Source organism: Schistocerca serialis, chromosome 3, assembly GCF_023864345.2.
Source record: "Schistocerca serialis cubense isolate TAMUIC-IGC-003099 chromosome 3, iqSchSeri2.2, whole genome shotgun sequence".
Classification (NCBI taxonomy): domain Eukaryota; kingdom Metazoa; phylum Arthropoda; class Insecta; order Orthoptera; family Acrididae; genus Schistocerca; species Schistocerca serialis.
In genome coordinates this window covers 250225614-250250564 of record NC_064640.1, presented here as the reverse complement: position 1 = coordinate 250250564, position 24951 = coordinate 250225614, and the positions used below count along the sequence as shown (strand labels likewise).

The following is a 24951-nucleotide window of genomic DNA, read 5'->3' as shown; positions in this document are numbered from 1 at the left end:
CACAGGTGTCAATGTGTTCTTTTTTCCATTTCCAGGAGTGTAGTATAATTGTCGTAGTATAGTGTCCTGCGTCGCAAGAACATCCGTGATCGTTGGTGTTTTTAACTCATTTACTGCCATGTCGGGCTTACAACGAGGGCAAATTGTCAGTCCCCAGTTAATTGGTGTATCCGTAATTACTGTCGCAAATCTGCCAAGCTATTGTATGTAATATTGCAGATTACAGAATGCATGGGAAAATTTCATCGGCTTACACAACAGTGGAAGGAAAACAGATCTGATTACAGGAAATAAATGGCTTTAAACAAGATTGTTAGCTCTACCACGACTACCGTGGACTATGTCCACGACAAGATGACAGTACCTGCATAAATATCATAAATTGTGCAGCTGTTATTTTCAAATCCATACATCCATACATATTACAAAAATGGATGTACTTAATGAGTTTTTTTGCGTGGCCATCCTCCGCAGCAAGCACACAAATAATTGTTCTGTAAATAAAAACCGTTTTTTCTCGTTACAAGAAAAGGTGGTTTGTATCTATAAAAATAATACAGGTGTACGTACACTGATCAGCCAGAAAATTATTACCAACGACCTACTGTCGATATAAATTCGTGCAATTCGTCCAGGCAATAGCAGCGGCACCTGGTGAGGAATGACGGCTAATCAGACACACCACGGTGCATGCATTTAGTGTCAGTGCTGTCCGTGTGTAGTATGGTGAAGGTGTCCGATCTATCTGAGTTTGGGCGAGGGCAGATTGTGATGGCCCGGAGGCTCGGCACGAGCATTTCGGGAACTGCACGACTTGTCGGGCGTTCGACGAGTGCTGTGGTGAGTGTCCTTAACACGTGGCGAAACCAAGGTGAAACCACGTCCAAACGTCGTGGAGTTGGGCGGCCGCACCACATTACATGTCGGACGTCATAGGATGGGCAGACTGGTAAAACAGGACAGGCGGCGAACTGCGGCGGAACAAACATCACACTTTAATGCTCTGCAGAGTACAAGTGTGTCTGAACACACAGTGCACCGAACACTCCTAACAATGGGCTTCCGCAGCTAACGACCCATGCATGTGCCAATATTGACACAACATCGGCAACTACGACTGAAATGGGCACCTGACCATCGGCAATGGACGTTGGCACACTAGCCGAGCGTTGCATGGTCTAATGCACCCCGATACCTTCTTCTTCACGCCGACGTGGCCGAGGGGCCGAGGGGGGGGGGGGGGGGGGGGGGGAAATCCGTCATCTTCCAGAGGACCAGCTCCTTGACACCTGTACTGCGGGACGGAGACAAGCTGGCGGCGGCTCCATTATCCTCTGGGGAGCATTCACGCGGGCATCCATGGGTCCAGTGGAGCTCGTGCAAAGCACTATAGTTGCCAGGCAGTATCGTACACCGGTTGCAGACCACGTACACCCCTTCATGACAATCACGTTTCCAGGCGGTAGTGATATTTTTCAACAAGATAATGCTCCACGTTACAAGGCCAGGAGTGTGATGGGGTGGTTCAAGAAACACATTGGCGAGTTCCAATTGATGTGCTGGCCCCCAAGTCGCTAGATCTGAAACCAGTCGAACACATCTCTGATGTGATTTTACGTGGCGCCAGAGCTCATCGCCCACCTCCCCGGAATTTACGGGAATTACGTGACTTGTGTGTGCAGATGTGGTGCCAACTCCCTCCAGCAAACTACCATGGCCTCATTGCTTCCATGCTACGACACGTCGCCTCTGGTATTCGTGCCAGAGGTGTAAATACCGGCTGTTAGGTGGGTGGTCATAATGTTCTGGCTGATCAGTGTATGTTCGCATATTTCACATCTCCTTCTAAACCGCTGGACTGATTTCAACCAAACGTGGTACACACATCACTTACTGTCTAGAAAGAATAGCTGTGGGGATAAGAAGCACCCGTCTATTAAAGGAGTGGGGTTAAAAAAGCAGTGTAGCTCACGACGCGCGATTACCCATTATGTAGTCGTCCAGTATATGAGAATGAGAGCATTTAGTGCTGGGCTGGCCAAACGCTGCACAGTGTACAGACGTGCAGAAGTGCTGCACATGTGCGCACGTGTGCGACAGCGACATCTGTTATTAGACATGTGTCCTAAATGAACGGCGGCGGCACCACTTCCCTGTTTATGTGATACATTTCAGACGGAACTTATGAAAGATATAGCAATAATGGTATTGAAATAAAAGGTGATCATCGAGAGGTCTGCGGTTGTCATTCTGTTCAGAAGTGATTGAGACAGAAATTATGTGAGTGTATCTGAGGGCACCGAGAATTAGGAAACCTTGCATTAGTTTGTTGTTTGAAGTCATGAATAAGGTTCGTAGTCGCTAAGCGCTCTCTTTCTTAAATACTAGATCAAAGACATTACGCGTATTTACGTGCCGTCAGTCAAGCTACCTTAATAAAAACCCACGGTTGTTAACTGTGTTACTTGTCTTACTGGGTTAAACTGTTAACATAAAAGTAGGCGTCTCAATGAGTAGACTGTGACAGTATTTTAAATGTTTAATACGTTAAATACCTTCCCATGGTTGTCTTGCAAGCTGTGGAGAGAGTACTAGAATGCGCCGGTACAGAGTATCCCAACAAGTGGATAAAGCGACATCTGTTCGTAGAAACAGGCATTACATGAAACGCTGACGGCTGCGGCGTGCACGCTGCGACCCGGAAGTTGCACATGTGCAGGAGCACCGCACGCGTGCATAATTTCTGGCCGGCCCTGATTTAGTGACTTGCAACAAACTTAACACATAATTTTAAACCTTTACGAAAGTGCTTCTCTCTGGCAGGCACGCCAAATGATGAAAGGAAAAAAGTTTATCGCTTGATACATTTTCGCTGTTCATGCAGTAAAACTGGAGCATCATGCATGACGTTTTAATTTATTACTTCTTTATTACTAGCTCTGTTCGCAACAGATGTTGCAGACCGTATCCATATATACTACTGAATGTACCTGCAAAATTATATCATTGTACGATGCGTAGTTGCCGGCCGGTGTGGCCGAGCGGTTCTTGGCGCTTCAGTCTGGAACCGCGCGACCGCTACTGTCGCAGGTTCGAATCCTGCCTCGGGCATGGATGTGTGTGATGTCCTTAGGTTAGTTAGGTTTAAGTAGTTCTAAGTTCTAAGGGACTGATGACCTCAGATGTTAAGTCCCATAGTGCTCAGAGCCAATTTACAATGCGTAGTTAAGCAGATATGACGCCATAAACACCGAGATTCGTGAAAAAATATATTCTCTTAAAACGAAGCGCAAATTACTCTCACCCAGTGTTTGATAATGGGAGCACTTAACGACTTCCAACAAACTTTAAACATAGCTTCAAACTTTTCTAAACTTTTTCTCGCTTACGCGCTTGACATCAAATACTTACTACATTCGTTCATTTTTAATGTAATCAGAAGTTTGAAACTGTTTTATACATGAGAGTTCAATTCCATTTGTAATCGTGTGTCTACTGAGTACTCAGTATCTGGAAAGACGTAGTGTGGGGTTAAGAACCACATACATCCCATAGGAGTGGAAACGGAAAGGGGGTGATATTGAAGCATAGCTCAGGAAGAACTGAGCAATTTCAAGCAAATTTGTTAGTTACATTACTTATTATTTGTATAAAAATACTGTGGGAGTAAGATTCACCGCTGCTTCTATGGGCAGGCGAGTGAAAGAGAAGCGGTCACTTAAATATGTTCGAAAACAACACGTTGGTATTTATGTAAACATTAACTATATGATGGGGAAGGAAATGAAGATGATGGGTGGGAAATCGTGGCTGCTAGGACGCACAGGGTAAGGCAGTGGCGAAATTTGAAAATCTGTGCTGGAACGGGACTCGAACCAGGATTTACCGCTTCTCATGAGGGGTATTCTTAACAGCTTCGGCCATCCGGACACGGTCTCTGGACGACTCAAATTTCCAACTTATCGCACGATTCAATGCAGCGTCCTTCGTCCATGAAACTCTCTGCTTGCAAATTCTGATTCCTGTAGGAGTTCGGACGATAATTGTGCATCCGAACTGAAACAAACGCCGGAGAGCCGTACCCTCTTTCTCGGAAATGTATGAATCTGAGTGGTGCCTGTTCGTCGCACATGTCCAACAGAACAGACACCACTCAAATATGTACTAGCTGGTATTTATTCCTATATTTAGTTGACTTGTAATACTACCAAAAGTATGAAGTGCAATTTGTCTCTTATTTATGTTGTTCATTGTTCAAATGGCTCTGAGTACTATGGGACTTAACATCTATGGTCATCAGTCCCCTAGAACTTAGAACTACTTAAACCTAACTAACCTAAGGACATCACATAACACCCAGTCATCACGAGGCAGAGAAAATCCCTGACCCTGCCGGGAATCGAACCCGGGAACCCAAGCGTGGGAAGCGAGAACGCTACCGCACGACCACGAGCTGCGAACCTGTTCAGTGTGTCAACCACGTCACTAGAATGTGCATGCAGTGAGCCAACAATTTTATCAACGTGTTTCGGGACCTAAGACCAAGCCACACTGCCGAATACCATACGGAAATTTAACATCCTCTCTCGAATCATATATATACAGGTCGTATCATAATTAATGGAGTAAAAGCATACAGTTGAAAGTGCACGATACCAGAAGCAAAAAAGTCTCAGTAAACATAAGGTCGAACATGTATATCTTAAGAGCTACGAGCAATTTTTCATCTTCGATACTACGAAACAAATCTCTTCTACTACAAGATCTTTGCTTTCCATATTTTGCGAAGTGGTAGTGTGGACCAAAATAAGAAAAAAATCTCCTGCAAACATGTGCTCTAAAACGCATACCTTAAAAGTTGCGAGCACCGGCACAACAAATTCGTTACGACGGCTTGCTTGTGTCCAGCAAAGAGAAGCGGACGTCCCAGTGTGAGTGAAGTGAATGTACCGGGTGATCAAAAAGTCAGTATAAATTTGAAAACTTAATAAACCACGGAATAATGTAGGTAGAGGGGTAAAAATAGACACGCTTGGTTGGAATGACATGGGGTTTTATTAGAACAAAAAAAAAAAAACACCTGATATTGCTAGACGCGTGAAAGATCTCTTGCGCGCGTCGTTTGGTGATGATCCGCCGCCACTTTCGTCATGCTTTTGGCCTCCCAGGTCCCCAGACCTCAGTCCGTGCGATTATTGGCTTTGGGGTTACCTGAAGTCGCAAGTGTATCGTGCTCGACCGACATCTCTAGGGGTGCTGAATGACAACATCCGACGCCAATGCTCACCATAACTCCGGACATGCTTTACAGTGCTGTTCACAACATTATTCCTCGACTACAGCTATTGTTGAGGAATGATGGTGGACATATTGAGCATTTCCTGTAAAGAACATCATCTTTGCTTTGTCTTACTTTGTTATGCTAATTATTGCTATTCTGATCAGATGAAGCGCCATCTGTCGGACATTTTTTGAACGTTTGTATTTTTTTGCTTCTAATAAAACCCCATGTCATTCCAAGCATGTGTGTCAATTTGTACCTCTCCATCTACATTATTCCGTGATTTATTCTGACTTTTTGATACTGACTTTTTGATCACCCGGTAGATAGCGTACGGGAGACATTCATAAGGAGTCCAAAGAAATCGGTGCGTCGTGCATCCCGTGAACTCGCAGTGGCTCCAATGACAGTGTGGAAAGTCCTGCGACAGAAGCTGTCTATGAAACCATTAGAATTGGAGCTAGTGCAGATATTTCTACTTGGACATGTTGCAGCAATGGCTGATGCCTCAAATGCAATCGGACTCTCCGTTCATCTTTCAGCAGGAAGGAGCTCCACCCTATTTTCATCTTGAAGTTCGTGGGTACCTGAACACTGAGCTACCGCATCGATGGATCGACCGTGCTACAGAAGGGGACAGCTGTTTCCTGAAATGGCCTCCCAGATCACCAAATCTCACTCCGTGTGACTTTTTTTCTGTGGAGACATGTTAAAGATCTGGTGATGTAGCGGAGCTCCGGGAGAGAATACCGAAAGCGACTGCCACAGTCGACGATGCCATGCTGGGACGGGTATGGAAAGAATTCGATTACCGTATTGACGTCTGCCGGGTCACTCATGGTTCACATATCAAATGTTCGTTAAAAAACTTTCTGAATTTATCTTCCAAATGCAATATGTATAGCATCTGTACAATTGAAAGTGTTCCCAGACCTTATATACGTCTTTTATATATATATATATATATATATATATATATATATTATATATATATATATATATAATGTGTGTGTGTGTGTGTGTAATATATGTCACATACACATGTGTTCAACGTCTCCTCCTAATTGGTACGCATATTACTTACTACCTGGAAAGAAAAACTGTGGCCATAACAACTACCAACTTACCATTGGGATGGGGATGAGGGTGACAACAGGTTGAGGGTCAGAGAAGGGGAGGAGGAGTAGATAGAGGGGCATTGAGGAGATGGACAGACAGAGAAGGTGAAGGAGATGGAAAGCGAGAGAGAGGGGAGGAGGAGATAGACGGTGGCAGGGGAGGATGGATAAAACGAGGTTGGCGGAAGAAGTGGATAGAGACTGGGGGAGGAGGAGATGGGAGGAAAGTAGGAGGAGGAGATGAACAGAGAGGGAAGGAAGGAGGAAATGGACAGAGACAGGGGAGATGGATAGAGAGAGCAGGGAGGAAGAGGTGGATAGGCAAAGGGTGAGGAGGATATGGATTGAGACAGATGGAGGAGATGGACAGAAAGAGGGGGCAGGAAGAGATGGACCAATCGAAGAAGGAGGAGATATGCCAACAAAGGGAGGAGGAGGAGATGGACAGAGAGACTAGGGAAGATGAAGTGTACAGAGAGAGGATGGAGGAGGGGATAGACAGAGGGAAAGGAGAGAAGGAGATGGACATAGAGAAGGAAGACGAGAAGGTGGACACAGACAAGGGAGAGGGGTGGAGATGGACATAGAGAGAGGAGAAGTGGCAGACGGATAGATAGAGGGGAAGGGGAGATGACATATAGAGAGGGGATGAGGAGGGGGGCAGGAGAAGGACGGAAAGAGGGGGAGGAGGAGATGGACAAAGTGATGGAGGAGGAGGAAATGGGCAGATAGATGGAGAAGAAGGCGATGGACTGAGAGAGACAGAGGAGGAAGAGACAGACAGAGAGCGGGGGTTGTAGATGGGCAGAGAGAGGGGACTGGAGGAAATGGAAAGAAAGAGTGGAGGAGGAGATGGGTAAAACGAGGAGAGAGGAGGAGACAGACAAAGAGAAGAGGAAAGAGGAGGAGTGTAGGAGGCAGGTGTAGAAAGATGGAGAAGTGTACTAGACAGGCGCAAAAAGATGGGGTGAGGAAGCTGGTGGAAAAGTGAGGGGGTGTGAGGTAGAAGAGGGACAGAGCCCTATGAAACAGCTGGAAGAGTGGAGAGAGTAATAGAAGGGGAAAGTAGATTAGAGAGAGATCAGACATACACTAAAGAGCTAAAAAAACTGGTACAACTGCCTAATATCGTGTAGGGCCCCCGCGAGCACACAGAAGTGCCGCAACACGACGTGGCATGGACTCGACTAACGTCTCAAGTAGTGCTGGATGGAATTGACACCGTGAATCTTGCAGGGCTGTCCATAAATCCGTAAGAGTACGAGGGGGTGGAGATTTCTTCTGAACAGCACGTTGCAAGGCATCCCAGATATGCTCAGTAATGTTCATCTCTGGGGATTTTGGGGGCCAGCGGAAATGTTTAAACTCAGAAGAGTGTTCCTGGAGCCGGTATTGACGGGCCCAGACGAGGCGTAATGCTTTGTGTCGTGCAGTCGTCAAGTGTATACGAGTGGGCCTTGGGCATTCGGCTCCGAAAGCCCATATCGATGATGCTTCGTTGAATGGTTCGATGATACTTGTTGATGGCCCAGCACTGAAATCTGCAGCAATTTGCAGAAGGGTTGCATTTCTGTCACGTTGGAGGATTCTCTTCAGTCGTCGTTGGTCCCGTTCTTGCCGGATCTTTTTCCGGCCGCAGCGATGTCTGAGATTTGATGTTTTACCGGATTCCTGATATTCACGGTACACTCGTGAAATGGTCGTACGGGAAAATCCCCAGTCCATCGCTACCTCGGAGACGCTTTACGTGCGCCGACTATATCACCATGTTGAAAGTCGCTTAAATCTTGATAACCTGCCATTGCAGCAGCAGTAACCGATCAAACACTGCACCAGACAGTTATTGTCTTAGAAAGGTGTTGCAGACCTCAGCGCCGTATTCTGCCTGTTTACATATCTCTGTATTTGATTAGGTTATGTCTATACCAGTTTCTTTGGCCCTTCAGTGTAGTATACAGTCTCAGTGACAGTTTACAATTTATTATTAAGTTTCCCACATAAAGGCAAAACCCAAGGTTACGGACTATGTTAAAATTCTACAAAAAATCTACTCACAGAATCGTTTTCGTAAAATGCTCGTAAATGGTGATTACAAATAGCGACTCCTGGTGCGAACTAAGCTCACTGATGCCCATGGAGTCTCAGAAGAATGTTCCTGGAGCCACCCTGTAGCAGTTCTGGACGTGTGAGGTGTAGCATTGTCCTGCTGGAATTGCCCAAGTCCGTCGGAATGTACAATGGACATGAATGGATGCAGCTGATCAGACAGGATGCTTACCTAAGTGTCCCCTCTCAGAGTCGCATCTAGACATATCAGGGGTCCAATATCACTCCAACTGCACACGCCCCACACCATTACAGAGCCTCCACCAGCTTGAACAGTCCCATGCTGACATGCAGGGTCTATGGATTCATGAGGTTGTCTCCATACCTGTACACGATACAATTTGAAACGAAAAAAATTCACTTGACACCTTCCTGAGAGACGATGTCCACACATTCCAAATTAATAATATAAGTGTAGACCAGATGTGGCTTAAAATCAAAGAAATAGTATCGGCAGCAATTGAGAGATTTATACCAAATAAATTAACAAACGACGGAGCTGATCCTCCTTGGTACACAAAACGGGTTAGAACACTGTTTCAGAAACAACGAAACAAATATGCCAAATTTAAACAGACGCAAAATCCCCAAGATTGGCGGTCTTTTACAGAAGCTCGAAATTTAGCGCGGAGTTCAATGCGAGATGCCTATAACAGTTTCCGCAACGAAACTTTGTCTCGAAACTTGGCAGAAAATCCAAAGAGATCCTGGTCGTATGTGAAGTATGTTAGCGGCAAGAAACAATCAATGCCTTTTCTGCCGGGTAGCAATGGAAATACCACCGAAGACAGTGCTGCCAAAGCAGAGTTACTAAACACAGCCTTCCGAAATGCCTTCACAAAAGGAGACGAAGTAAATATTCCAGAATTCGGATCGAGAACAGCTTCCAACATGGGTAACGTAGAAGTAAATATTCTCGAATTAGTGAAGCAACTTAAATCACTTAATAAAAGCAAGTCTTCTGGTCCAGACTGTATACCAATTAGGTTCCTTTCGGAGTATGCTGATGCGTTAGCTCCACATCATATACAGCCGTTCGCTTTACGAAAGATTCGTACCCAAAGACTGGAAAGCTGCACAGGTCACAACAATATTCAAGAAACGTAGTAGGAGTAATCCACTAAACTGCATGCCCATATTGTTAACGTCGATATGCAGCAAGATTTTAGAACATATATTGTGTTCGAACGTTATGAATTACCTCGAAGAAAACGATCTATTAACACACCGTCAACATGAGTTTAGAAAACATAGTTCCTGTGAAACACAACTAGCTCTTTATTCACATGAAGTGCTGAGTGCTATTGACAAGGGATTTCAGATCGATTCCGTAGTTCTGGATTTCCGGAAGGCTTTTGACACTGCACCACACAAGCAGCTCGTCGTAAAATTGCGTGCTTACGGAATATCATCTCTGTTATGTGACTGGATTTGTGACTTCCTGTCAGAGAGGTCACAGTTCGTAGTAATTGACGGAAAGTCATCGAGTAAAACAGAAGTGATTTCTGGTGTTCCCCAAGGTTGGGTTACAGTCCCTTTGCTGTTCCTTATCTATATAAATGATTTGGGAGTCAATCTGAGAAGCAGTCTTCGGTTGTTTGCAGATGACGCTGTCGTTTATCGACTAATAAAGTCATCAGAAGATCAAGACAAACTGCAAAACGATTTAGAAGAAATATCGGAATGGTGCGAAAAGTGGCAGTTGACCCTAAATAACGAAAAGTGTGAGCTCATCCACATGAGTGCTGAAAGGGACTCGTTAAAATTCGGTTACACGATAAATCAGTTTAATCCAAAAGCCGTAAATTCAACTGAGTACCAAGGTATTACAATTACGAAGAACTTAAATTGGAAGCAAATCATAGAAAATGTTGTGGGGAAGGCTAACCAAAGACTGCGTTTTATTGGTAGGACACTAAAAAAATGTAACAGACCTACTAAGGAGACTGCCTACACTACGCTTGTCCGTCCTCTTTTAGTATACTGCTGCGCGTTGTGGGATCCTTACCAGATAGGACTGACGGAGTACATAGAAAAAGTTCAAAGAAAGGCAGCATGTTTTTATTATCGTGAAATATTGGAGAGAGTGTCACAGAAATGATACAAGATTTGGGCTGGAAATCATTAAAAGAAAGGCGTTTTTCGTTGCGACGGAATCTTCTCACGAAATTCCATTCACCAACTTTCTCTTCCGAATGCGAAAATATTTTGTTGACACCGACCTACATAGGGAGGAACGATCACCACGATAAAATTAGGGAAATCAGAGCACGTACGGAAAGATATAGGTGTTCATTCTTTCCGCGCGCTATACGAGATCGGAATAATAGAGCACTGTGAAGGTGGTTCGATGAACCCTCTGCCAGGAACTTAAATGTGATGTGCAGAGTATCCATGTAGATGTAGATGTAAATGTATTGACGTGGTGGTAGAAACATCGTAGTTTGGCATTTCTCGCCTGCATGTTGCATCGAAATTTTCGTATTTATAATGATGACGCAAATTCTCAAGTGTATGTGACGATTCCAAGGGACAATTCAAAACAGAGTGCTCAAAACTGGAGATTATTTATTTTTGTTCCACCAGTCCTTCGTGTCAGTGGTACAAGTTCATGGAACAAATCATTTCACATTTAAAACATTGCTTTAAAGGGGTATCAGCACTTTTGAGGCTCTGTAATGCAAAATGTTTGAATTAAAATAACAATAATATTACAGACCCGCCCGAATAGCCACACGTGTTAACACACCAGTTTCAGGATTCGGGGAGGTGGGCCGGCCCCGGATCGAATCCGCCCTGCGGGTTGCCGCCGATGGCCAGTGTGCCGGACAGACTGTACGTGGTTTTCAGGCGGTTTCCCACGTTCGACTAGGTGAATAGCGGGTTGGTACCCACATATCAACACAGTCACACGATGTGCTAACATTTGAAAACTTTTGCAGATTTTCCATGGGACAATTGTGGTACACAAATACCTTCCCAAGGGCGACAGGTAGGGCAGTCGGCCACATCCGAAAATTAACTTGCGACCCCGTGAAGATACGGGATGTGGTTCAAATGGCTCTGAGCACTATGGAACTTAACATCTGAGGTCATCAATCCCCTAGAACTTAGAACTACTTAAACCTAACTAACCTAAGGACACCACACACATCCATGCCCGAGGCAGGATTCGAACCTGCGACCGTAGCGGTCGCGCGGTTCCAGACTGTAGCGCCTAGATACGAGATAAACGCCAGCAAAGAAGACTACTAAACATTCAGCATAAGAATTATTTTTCTTTTACGAAACTTTCGTAGTTTTCCGCCAATTTCAGGGAACACTAATTACTATAACACAATGGAGTGTACCTAGTGGAAGGAGTTTGCCAGAGAGAGGACAAAAAAACTACAGTTTGTCTTTAACTGTAGAATTCTGCTGAAAATTATCGTGTTATATTGTACACTTACTCTGACACAGTATTAACAGCAATGTGCTAGTAATATATACAGGTCTTTTCTCTACCTTGCAGAAAGCTTCACATACTATCAAGACAATCATTTTATGTATTTCATACAATGGGGTGGCAAAAGTCAAGGGATACCTCCTAACATCGTGTCCGACCTCCTTTTGCTCGGCATAATGCAACAACTTGACGTGGCACGAACTCAACAAGCTGCTGGACATCCCCTGCAGAAATATTCAGCGATGCTGCCTCCATAGCCGTCCATAATTGCCGGTGCAGGACTTTGTGCACAAACTTGTCTCTTGATTATGTCCCATAAATGTTCGATGGGATTCATGTCTGGCCATCTGGGTGGCCAAATCATTCGCTCGAATTACGACTTATCCAAAATGTTCTTCAAATCGGTCGCGAACAATTGTGGCTCGGTGACATGGCGCATTGTCATTCATGAAAATTCCATCGTTGTTTGGGAAAATGAAGTCCATAAATGGCTGCAAATGGTCTCCAAATAGCCGAACATAACCATTCCCAGTCACTGATTGGATCTACTCCATGTAAACACAGCCCACACATTTATGGAGCAACCACCAGCTTGCACAGTGACTTCTTAATAACTTGGATCCATAGCTTCGCCAAGTGTGCCCCATACTCGAACCCTACAATCACCACTTACCAACTGAAATCGTTACTCATCGGACCAGGTCACGGTTCTCGAGTCGTCTAGGATCCAACCGATATCGTCACCTGCCCAGGACAGACGCTGCAGGCGATGTCGTGCCGTTAGTAAAGGCACTCCCGTCGGTTGTGTACTGACATAGCCCATTAACAGCAAATTTCGCCGCACTGTCCTGACGGATACGTTCATCGTACGTCCCACACTAATTTCTGCCATTATTTCACGCATTGTTGCTTCTCTGATAGCACCGACAACTCTACGCAAACGCCGTTGCTCTCGGTCATTAAGTGAAGGCCGTCAGCCACTGAGTTGGCTTTGGTGAGAGGTAATGCCTGAAATTGAGCATTCTCGGCACATTCTTGACACTGTGGATCTCGAAATGTTGAATTCCATAACGATTTCCGAAATGGAATGTCCTATGCGTCTAGCTCCAACTACTACTCCGAGTTCATAGTATGTTAATTCCCGTGGTGCGGCCATAGTCACGTCGGAAACCGTCCGCAGCTCGTGGTGTAGGGGCTCTGGATCACGGGGTCCCGGATTCGAATCCCGGCAGGTTCAAAAATGGTTCAAATGGTTCTGAGCACTATGGGACTTAACTACTGAGGTCATCAGTCCCCTAGAACTTAGAACTACTTAAACCTAACTAACCTAAGGACATCACACACATCCATGCCCGAGGCAGGATTCGAACCTTCGACCGTAGCGGTCGCGCGGCTCCAGACTGAAGCGCCTAGAACCGCTCGGCCAGAATCCCGGCCGGGTTGGGGATTTTCTCTGCCCGGGGACTGGGTGTTTGTGTTGTCCTAATCATTTCATCATCATCATCATTCGTGATAGTGGCTAGATTGGACTGCGAAAAAAAAAATTGGACTGTGCAAAAATTGGGAATTGGTATGGGAGGTGATGACCACGTAGTTGAACGCCCCCCCAAGCCAAGCATCATCATCATTACGTCGGAAACCTTTTCACGTCAATCACTTGAGTGCAAATGATAGCTTCATCAGTTCAAAAATGGCTCTAAGCACTATGGGACTTAACATCTGAGGTCATCAGTCCCCTAGACTTAGAACTACTTAAACCTAACTAACCTAAGGACATCACACACATCCAGGCCTGAGGCAGGATTCGAACCTGCGACGTAGCAGCAGCGCGGTTCCGAATTGAAGTGCCTAGAACCGCTCGATCACAGCGGCCGGCCATAGCTGCATCAGAGCACTGCCCTTTTTATACCGTGTGTACGCTATGCTACAGTCATCTGTATATATGCATATCACTATCTCAGGAATTTATATAGAGTTATGTCTCTTTTACGACTAGTATAAGAAAGCATATACCCCTCTTCTGACAAGTACCTTCAGCCCATGCATTATGTGTACGACAACGCGGAGAAAAATCATAATACAGCAATAGCAGGAGCTACTGACGCCTCAACAGCAGTTCGCGGCATTTCGAGAGAAGCCCCATGAACAGCAAAATACACGTTAACAGCAGCAGTTTGAACAACACAAGCTCCTGCTCAGTAACTCCGCAGGAACAGTAACGATCACTGGCATCGCAGTCCCTATCTCTAGTTCTACGTTGAGCACTTGCGTCTTTCGATGAGTACATGAAACATTTGCAAACATATATTAGAAGACTTTTACTACACGTCGATCATTTCTGGGTAACTGATCAATAGATCAAACTATTTTTCTTTTTTGGTTTGTCAAACTCCAATGTTTTTCGTTTACCACATAAACGTGCCGCCCTAGCTGACCTCGTATTCTTATCTTTTGTAGAAATATGTGATCTACTGAATGCTCATTTTCGTAAACTCTCGTTGTGTCATCACAGTTGTATTTTTACCAGAGTTAGAAACAGATTAATGAGTCTTATCTTTCGTAGGAAGCGGGCCTACATGTACGCATGATTTTACCTTCCAGTGATATCAGCAGTCGTATGCAGATTTCTTAAGCCACGAAGTGCTGTTAAGGAATGATCGAGACACGGAAGTTCAATACGAGACAATATAAATGACAGACCACTCTTCGGTCGACGCACTCCTTGGGTGGTACAATCTACAGACACACATCTGCAGCAAGAAAAGGAGGTTTCCAAAGTTCATTAACCATTTTCTTATCGGTTCTTTTCGAGTAAACACGTCATAATTTTTTCTCAGAGCGCTGCGGCTGCAACAAGAACCATACTGCAAACAGCTCGGTCTACACAGCTTCGCGGCGCACAATGAAACGCCGTTCTTATCATGTCGTGAACTCGTCCGCTCAATGTCATTTTCACTCAAAATGAAAACCGCCCTGCCGTCATTCTGCTTATCCATCATATTCTGATTGTTTTGTGTTTCATGGACGATCAACACGTCGGTTCTTGCAAGAAACTTGCGGCTACTATAACACACGTGGACATACAGAAAAATAAAAGAAACGCCCGAGCCTCAATATAAATTTTAAATGGATGTAGATTTGACGCGACCCGATACTAGCTCGGCAGCAAGACACCATGTAAACTTTTCTTCCATTTTAGGACTCGAATAATCCAGTTTCAAGTTGATACTGGTGCAGCCGCCACAGTAGTTAACGCGCCTTCGATCTCGTATTATCAAATAGGGTGTTTACCACTGTCCCCTGCAGCGAGTGCTCTTGTTTCCTTTAGAAATCAAAATATACCTGTCAAAGGTAAAGTCCTTATTAGCGCTAGATACGCGAATGCATCACGTCTGACAAAATTTCTGGCTATTACACAGCCTAACGTTTCTAAGGTTGTCGCCCTAGATACCTTCACGAACAATGGTTTTAAAATTCAATACTTGGCAACCTAATATCACCTACTATTCCTCTAATGGTCCTGAAAGAATTGTGCCAAGAATTTGCTACATTATTTTCATCTGGCATAAGATGTGCACCTCAATTAGGAACCTACGTTAAACTCAGGCCAGCCACCACCCCTAAATTTTTCAGTGCGCGCTCTATACAGTTTTCTGTTAGGAATGACCTCTAGAATGAACTGGGTTTAGTCGATTCCGTGGCCGCAGAGGAACGAGAAACACATATAGTCATCGCTATGTTTAATGAAACATAACGGTTATTTACGCATATATTGCGATTTAAAGATGAGAGATGGTTTCCAGAAGTTGACCTCACATATGTTATCCTGCAACTTCCGTTAGATGATGCTTCTCAGTGCATTAGCCATTTGTACGCTCTTCGGACTACAGAGATACATGACATTGCCTTTCAGAACAGCCAGCACATATATATCATTTTTTAAAGTTTGCTGAAGCAAGTAACTAAAAATATACCGAGTGCAACCACAGAGACCATTGGAATAGTGTGCGAACATTCTCTGGAGTACATGAGGCAGGCTTAAAATGTAATTTAGTGAATACTTTCAAGACATGTAGAATATCCATGTCACATCCTTAGTTGAAAGGACATGCCGTTTGGAAGATATAGTCAAAAAAACTTGAAGAGACTACGGATTTTCCTACACAAAATAAACTGTATTAGTTTCGTCTCAACCGTGGCTGAAATCACTGATCCGTCCAATTGCCTTCAACGCATAGATGCAGCTTTTCAAATGATCTACGGGATGCACCTCGTATTCATTGCATCAAGATGAAACACCTATCTGTTCCATGTATGCTAACATTTACTCCCGGCAATTGATTGGATATCGCAGCAGACTTATCCCTATACGGAAAAGGCACCGTTCTAGCCCATTGAAACAATGGCTGCAGCAAAGAATCCATCGGGAGACCAATGTAGAAATTAAATCAGGCTCATATTAGGTACTAACAATTTGAGATGAAACTTTAGTAACCGTATACGGGATAAAAAAGGTTCCGCTTTACGTACATGAGATAAAGTTTCACTTAATTAACAGGGCAGAAGCCTCTAATAGAAATCTTCGGGCCTCGAATAAGTATCTTATAACTAGAAGCTTAGCACTTGTAGTGCTGGATATTCTTTCTCACTGCTTACATCTGCCACATATACTGCAAGCCGATTTCTAAACACAGTCTCACAGACACGTTCTCACCAGTATGACACTAACTGTGGACACTTCTCTCTATTGCTAAAAAAAAACGTGTATTTTATTTTTTATGACATAATATAAAGTTTACTTCTCTATTCCCCTTTTTGTATTCGTATTCACTAAAGCTGTTTCTTGAGTGATCCACATTTTACGACCATTTTTTTTAGAATACTTATATGTCGAAATAATTCAGCGATCATGTCTGTATTTATGAAAAGATCAAAGTTGGAAGTAGAGGGAAAGGATAAATTTTTTGCCATAAAGCGATCCGCTGCTATTCCTTGAGCATATCATTAAAATCTTATAACAAATTAGTTACCTTATTTTATCGCTGATACCGTTGTATGGCATCCAACACTAATCACCTCTACTATATTTTTTAATATGTATGTACTTCAAGCTGTTCACAACTTGCTTATAGTTGTGTTACAACAAAATGTGTTTCATTAGTAGCTAGGGGAAATAAAATGTTTAATTTGTCAACAATGAGAAAAAACAGAGAACCTGATAATTTCCTGATACTTGTCAGAGACACTGAGTGTGCGAAACAGATCAGCAAGCATTTTGTTTGTAGATGATCCAAATGGTTCAAATGGCTCTGAGCACTATGGGACTTAACTTCTGAAGTCATCAGTCCCCTAGAACTTAGAACTACTTAAACCTAACTAACCTAAGGACATCACACACATCCATGCCCGAGGCAGGGTTCGAACCTGCAACCGTAGCGGTCGCGCGGTTCCAGACTGAAGCACCTAGAACCGCTCGGCCACAACGGCCGGCTTGTAGATGATTCAGTTCTAAGTGTTAGCTGTTCCGGTAACGAACTGAGAAGTAAATGAAATACTTGGAAGGGCAAAATTTGCCAGACTTGGTAGCGGAAGACTGTGTAACTACCCACTGAGGAAGTGCCACGAGATGATTTGTCTGCAAAACTGTAAGTCGCCGAAAAAGACCGAATCGACGACGGCTAGCCGTACACAAGTCCTATAGGACGAACCGAGAGGAATTCAAACGTGAAGACAATTATCGTGAACATCGTAACAAACACTACCTGAATGGCAACCCGAGAGAGATGTCCAAGAAAAGCCAAGAAAATGGTGTAACTGTGTGCAGTATTAACGTCGGCAATCGGGGAAGCTTCGGATACGTCAACAGAACTGGCCGAGGAACGCGCGTTCACTTTCCTCGTTGCCTCCACCGCCAGAAGCTCTTCACAACGAACGCCAGTCTACATCTACATCTACATCCATACTCCGCAAGCCACCTGACGGTGTGTGGCGGAGGGTACCTTGAGTACCTCTATCGGTTCTCCCTTCTATTCCAGTCTCGTATTGTTCGTGGAAAGAAGGATTGTCGGTATGCCTCTGTGTGGGCTCTAATCTCTCTGATTTTATCCTCATGGTCTCTTCGCGAGATATACGTAGGAGGGAGCAATATACTGCTTGACTCTTCGGTGAAGGTATGTTCTCGAAACTTTGACAAAAGCCCGTACCGAGCTACTGAGCGTCTCTCCTGCAGAGTCTTCCACTGGAGTTTATCTATCATCTCCGTAACGCTTTCGCGATTACTAAATGATCCTGTAACGAAGCGCGCTGCTCTCCGTTGGATCTTTTCTATATCTTCTATCAACCCTATCTGGTACGGATCCCACACTGCTGAGCAGTATTCAAGCAGTGGGCGAACAAGCGTACTGTAACCTACTTCCTTTGTTTTCGGATTGCATTTCCTTAGGATTCTTCCAATGAATCTCAGTCTGGCATCTGCTTTACCGACGATCAACATTATATGATCATTCCATTTTAAATCACTCCTAATGCGTACTCCCAGATAATTTATGGTATTAACTGCTTCCAGTTGCTGACCTGCTATTTTGTAGCTAAATGATAAAGGATCTATCTTTCTGTGTATTCGCAGCACATTACACTCGTCTACATTGAGATTCAATTGCCATTCCCTGCTCCATGCGTCAATTCGCTGCAGATCCTCCTGCATTTCAGTACAATTTTCCATTGTTACGACCTCTCGATACACCACAGCATCATCCGCAAAAAGCCTCAGTGACTTCCGATGTCATCCACAAGGTCATTTATGTATATTGTGAATAGTAACGGTCCTATGACACTCCCCTGCGGCACACCTGAAATCACTCTTACTTCGGAAGACTTCTCTCCATTGAGAATGACATGCTGCGTCCTGTTATCTAGGAACTCCTCAATCCAATCACACAATTGGTCTGATAGTCCATATGCTCTTACTTTGTTCATTAAACGACTGTGGGGAACTGTATCGAACGCCTTGCGGAAGTCAAGAAACACGGCGTCTACCTGTGAACCCGTGTCTATGGCCCTCTGAGTCTCGTGGACGAATAGCGCGAGCTGGGTTTCACATGACCGTCTTTTTCGAAACCCATGCTGATTCCTACAGAGTAGATTTCTTGTCTCCAGAAAAGTCATTATACTCGAACACAATACGTGTTCCAAAATTCTACAACTGATCGACGTTAGAGATATAGGTCTATAGTTCTGCACATCTGCTCGACGTCCCTTCTTGAAAACGGGGATGACCTGTGCCCTTTTCCAATCCTTTGGAACGCTACGCTCTTCTAGAGACCTACGGTACACCGCTGCAAGAAGGGGGCAAGTTCCTTCGCGTACTCTGTGTAAAATTGAACTGGTATCCCATCAGGTCCAGAGGCCTTTCCTCTTTTGAGCACCTACGGTGCTGTCGTGAAACCATACAACTCTGGACGCCCAACGCTGGCACGTTCATCTCGATATCGATGTACGAATCCAGCGACGATACTAAAACCAGTGGCTGATTTTCATTTCTGAAATCCAGTTCTGGGATATCTGCAAAATCGTCAGGAACGACTGTCATAACTTTTTCGACTGGCTAAGAAAACTGTCAAGCGACAATTTACTTAAAACGTGGGCATCGGCGGAAGTCAGGTGGTGTAAGTTATAACATTTCGTATGTAAAATTCAACAGTTTTCTAATAGCCAAACCACTTTTGCGGGCAAGTGCATTTTCCCGAAGAAACACAAATCTTTTCTTTTACAAGCCAAATACTTCATTATGTATTTTATTTTTACTTGCACTTGCTCCAGAAGATTTGGCTAGTATTTGCTAGTTATTTGTTTACCCTTTGCGAGGTAGTCAACAAGATGGATACCTTTTATATCCAAGAAACTTTGCCATGACTTTTTCTGTAGATTAAATCGACTTCGCCGTTTTTGATTCCAGGCCACCAGTATCCACCTACAGCTTTGACTGTTGTTTTGTGTCTGATGTGAAATGGCGGACCCATGTCTGAATCACAGAAACAAATCGGCGCACATAACAAGTTCGAGTCGTTTTGAAATATCTAAATAGTGCTGAGAAATTAGATTTTCACACCTACTCTTGCTCAGTAGTCAGAAAACTGAATCGTAGTTCATTCTTCGCATAAAATGTACTGTACTCTTTCTTCTGACACATCTACAGCGTCAGCTGTTCCTTACTGGCTCCTAAGAAAATTCACACATCAAGTCGACACTTGTTTTATAACGCAAAAAGGATCAGTACAACAAAAAAAAAAGAAAAACAAATTTCTGTTCTCCCTTAATGTTAGTCGAGAGGAGTTTCACCCTCACTTTTCTCTAAAATACATCTCACACACACACACACACACACTACAAGGAAAAAGGCCACTGTGCGTGGAGGAAAGAAAATATCCCACCTTCATCATTTGTGATATGCTAACTTAATTTTCATTACACACTGTCGTTCCTTGATGTCGTAGCGGGCAATATTTTAGCACAATTCATTTGAGGCGCAAAAAGTTTCTTCTTAAAAACGTGGTATTTCGCTCCTAAGTGAGCTCAATTACTAACATCACAAGGGATACTATTTAATAAGCAGAGAATTTTTAGAATGACTTCGAAGTACTCTTATGAGCCTTGTTGTTAACATATACTTGTTTGAGAGGAACAGACGCATCCATTTAGTAAATACAAGTATAGGGAACGTTTCTTTGTCTGTCAGTTAGAAAAGTGTACGTTAGTACGTAGCATACATTTGCATTTCACTTCCGCAAGAACTTTTGGCAGTCTCATAGCGCATATTTTCAAGCCACATTTTAAAACATTGCGAAGAGAAAACTCCTACATAACGTACGTTCAAATATGACTATTATTATTTCAACTATCAACGAGGGCGTTGTGAAAAGCAATGCCTCCGAATTTTTTATGTGTAAACTTTTAAAGCTTTTAAAATTAAACGAACGTCATTAACATTCTACACCTTTATTCTTCATATCTACATAATTGCAACTCTCTGCCGCTAGAAGGCTCCGAATTGTACCGTGTAACACGGTGGTATATAACATAGCTATGTCGGTGCGTGAAAAACAGCGTGCCATAACAGAGTTTCGGTATAGATGAGTTCGTCGACATATGGTACACCCTATCCTTCAGCATTACAATGCCAGACCACACACGAGTCTTGCAACATCTGCACCAATCTGACGCCTCACGTTCACTGTCATCGGTCATCCTCCGTATAGTCCCGACTTGGTCGCATCCGATTTTCATCTGTTTCCAAAACTTAAGGAACATTTTCAAGGACTTTACTTTGACAGCGATGAAGCGGTGGAAGCAGAGGTAAGGTGACGGCTCCGTCAACAACGTCAAACATTCTACAGTGACGCTGTCAACAAATTGGTCTCACGTTGGGTGACATGTGATCGTCGCCAGGGTGACTATGTTGAGAAATAAATATATACATACGAAGAATGAAGATGTAGAATGTTAATAATATTTGTTTTACTTAAAAAGCATTGATAGTTTTCACACAAAAAATTAGGAGGCATAACATTTCAGCCCGCCATCATAAAAGAATGTAGTTTAGAAAAGACAGTTCTTGTGATGAGGATTTTTACCTGGTCCTGCTATCCTGATTTAAGTTCTCCAATGCTTTCTCAAATCATCCACACGAAGACAGTATGGTCTGAACAATAGACCACACTTAATGTGTATGTGACAGTGTTACGCTATCCAAAATGGACACATATGTGAGGCAGATATGCCCAAGGAACAGCAGGACGCATGCAGAGCTAGCGTGTCCTGTAGAGTTCTGCTTCTGTAGCGAGTGTTAGGCGTCTGAACCCATTAACAAGATTATAGTGAAGCTCTGCGCTTTAAAGAATGATTGGTAGCTGTTTTATTACAGAGTCAAACGAGGAGATGAGGTGTGGCACATGATTTAATGGACGGATGAGCATGATTCCTTCGACATAGATAAGTTTTCAGGACAGGAAGAATTTGATAGGCTAACGCCTCCCAAGGTGTGGAAGGAGGTATTCGTCGTCAAATTAGCTGCATGAAAAGAACTACATCAAGCTAATTTGAGGTAAGAAACAGACGGAAGAGCGCACTCAGATGAATTTCTGTGATGGGTGATGGCAGTATAGACGACTCTTGAGACAACATGAACTACTAGTTCTGCCAGGATTGACTGCTTTAAGTTCGCCTCTCAACAGAAGAATAGGCGATGTGATGTGGCTGTCATCGTTAATGCTTTCTCCGATTATATATCCAAGTCCTCCCATAATAAAGACTAATTAAGAACTTAGTTCTGACAGATTTAGACAAACTTCAGTAAAAATTACAGAAACCTATATTACCACTCGTTCATGGTGAAACAGCGTCTGAAGAAGTGGGGGAAAAATAAAGTTTTATCTTTCTCAAAACAGCAATAGGCCATAATGCACTTGGCTGAAAAATCGTCTGTGCGGTATTTATGAAGCACAGTAACAAACTCTCACTGTATTCATGAAATCAACGTATCATTAAATCAGCATGCCTTTGCATTCAGTTTTCTGACAAGCAAAGTAACGGAACACGCATAAATGGACAAAACCTCAGTTTCCCAATGACTTCTGTCAACATGAAACTGTGTGTACGTATAGCATGTGCAGTGCTGTAGTGACAAAATTTTGAGTTTCTTAATACTCCTCTCATAAATGCGAGTAATTTTTTTTTATTTTGTACACTTACACGTACTATGTTTCTGTTTATGACTTAAACAAGTACATTTTGACAAATTCTACATCAAGTTTTTGGTTAAATTGGCAATAAAATACCAATTCTCCTTTTGATTTTAAATATCCACATGATATCTGCATTTGGGATTTATGTGGCTTTCCTCAGTCTCTTTAAGGCAGTATTATTATTCCATGTATTTAATAAATTATTGTTCACTTAACATAATGATATGTTCTATGGTAATGCATCATTGTTACAGTGGTGTTATGGAGTAAGGCATGAATCACTGAAACATGTGACTGCTGGAATGACGCGCAACAACTGGCTGCAAAAATCTTCCTGAATGACATTAAAAATATGGATAATAGCCGACACAAAAATACACCAGATAATTGCCATACCACGGAGATACGTTCTTTCCATCTACACAAAAGATAAAGGGCGCAATTTTTGGCAAACTTGCGACACATTTTATGGCACCCAAAAGATGCAACGATTAATTTGGTCTCGCAGGATCTGTCAGTAATGGAGGTAATTACGTAAAAGTTAAAAAAAATGAAATTATGAAGTTAATAGTTATAGTGGCATATGTCGTTACGCCAGTACATTAAACATCGTTGCAAAGGCCATAACAGCCTCTGTCTTACACCTCGGGACATTTCGTTGGCTTACCCCTTTTCGCAGAAATGGAAATCTTCTGGTCTTCCTGGGTGATTGACCCAACCTGACGTAATAGTGTTCTCCTCTCCTAGCCAAGTACATGAGTCCCGGCTGACTGTACCCCCGGCGGGGCGTCCCTTGTCACTGGAGCCTACATACAGCGGCACATGGATGACGCACCGTCTTCCTGTGTATGCCGGCACTCAGACACATAGTTGAGCACGAGACATGGGACACAGCACGGCGCGACGCGGTTGTTTACTGGCGCACAGATGTTGGGAGCTCGGCAGTCGGCGACCACTGCAGCCTTGGGCCGGCGGAATGTTGCGCCTCCGCCTGCCCCCCCCCCCCTCCCCCACACCTCCCTACTCCTCCTCCTCGTCCTCCCTCTCACCCTTACGGACCCCTCCCACTCCCCCTCCCTCGGCAGAAACCTGTTCTGCCGCTTCCCACACGCCACATTCCCAAATCCCCTCTCCCTTCTCCAGAAATTGCTCGCTCGCACTCGTTATCCGACGTGCTTTGGAGCTGCACGCTCGGCCAACCCTTCAAAGACTAATCGTTCTCCTGTTCCGTGGATCGCAGGACACGCCGATCGCCTCATCGTTCACTCATCTTACGATTTTGGACGGCGACTCCAACATTTCTTCATTTCGTTTTGCTATATCGTCTAAAATGGCTGTCAACTATATCAGCTCATGTTGTAGCAATCACTTTTATCGACAGTAACTCCTTGATGTACTGTGTCATGGTAACGAAAATCATAAAATGGTTGTAACAAAAAAGGTAAGACGAATTTTTATCAGGAAATTGGACAGGTTTCTGACGTGCAGCCTAGACTGGGCGACTGCTCAGCGATCGAATTGACCGCAGATGGATACAATATTCCCCAGGTTGCTTACGCGTCGTGTTTACAGTCCGACCATGATCTACTGAGGCGTTCCCTCTTGCAATCATGGTGTATGTAATATGGGTCGGGGCAGCAGTAAGATCTACTTTATTCCGTTTCTTTCTCTTTCTATCACGTACTCAGAGAGAAGGATCAAAAGGAGAGACATTAGGGTAGAATGCTCCATGGGCGAGAAGGGTTTTAGAGTGCGAACACAAGTTTGCAATGGACAAGGATGAGTAATGAAATCGACTACGACCTTCTAAAAGGAAGCATCCTGCAGTTCGCTGTGATTTATGTGAAACCATGAAAAACTTAAACGTTAATGCCTATACTGGAATTTTAACTCTTCCCAAATGCGACATTATTCCCTTGATCACTGCTCTGGCCTGTTCACCCGATGACCCAAAAGTCCGTCAATATTTGAAAATTCTATACTTCACCGAATAATGTAGATAGAGAGTTAAAAATTGACACACATGCTTGAAAAGACATTAGGTTTCATTGAAACCAAAATAGTTCACAAAATGGCCAACAGATGCCACTTCGTACGATACAAAAGCAATAATTAGCATAACAATTGATTTTTAGCAAAGGCAGTGCTCTTTATAACAGCTGCTCAGCATGTCGGCCGTCATTCATCAACAGTAACTGTAGTCGAGGAACAATATTGTGAACAGCACTATACAGCCTATCAGCAGGTATACTCAGAAAATGC

At 43.7% G+C, this 24951-nt stretch overlaps 1 protein-coding gene across 1 annotated transcript in view; it reads right to left on the bottom strand.

The window, feature by feature from the left end:
* LOC126469997 (uncharacterized) overlaps positions 1 to 23631 on the bottom strand; it is a 406280-nt gene extending 382649 nt beyond the window's left edge. The window contains exon 1 of the mRNA XM_050097453.1: positions 23357 to 23631. Coding sequence (XP_049953410.1) covers positions 23357 to 23446 — 90 coding nt within the window. The 5' untranslated portion in view covers positions 23447 to 23631. The remainder of the gene's footprint in view (positions 1 to 23356) is intronic.
* Positions 23632 to 24951: the final 1320 nt, after the last annotated feature.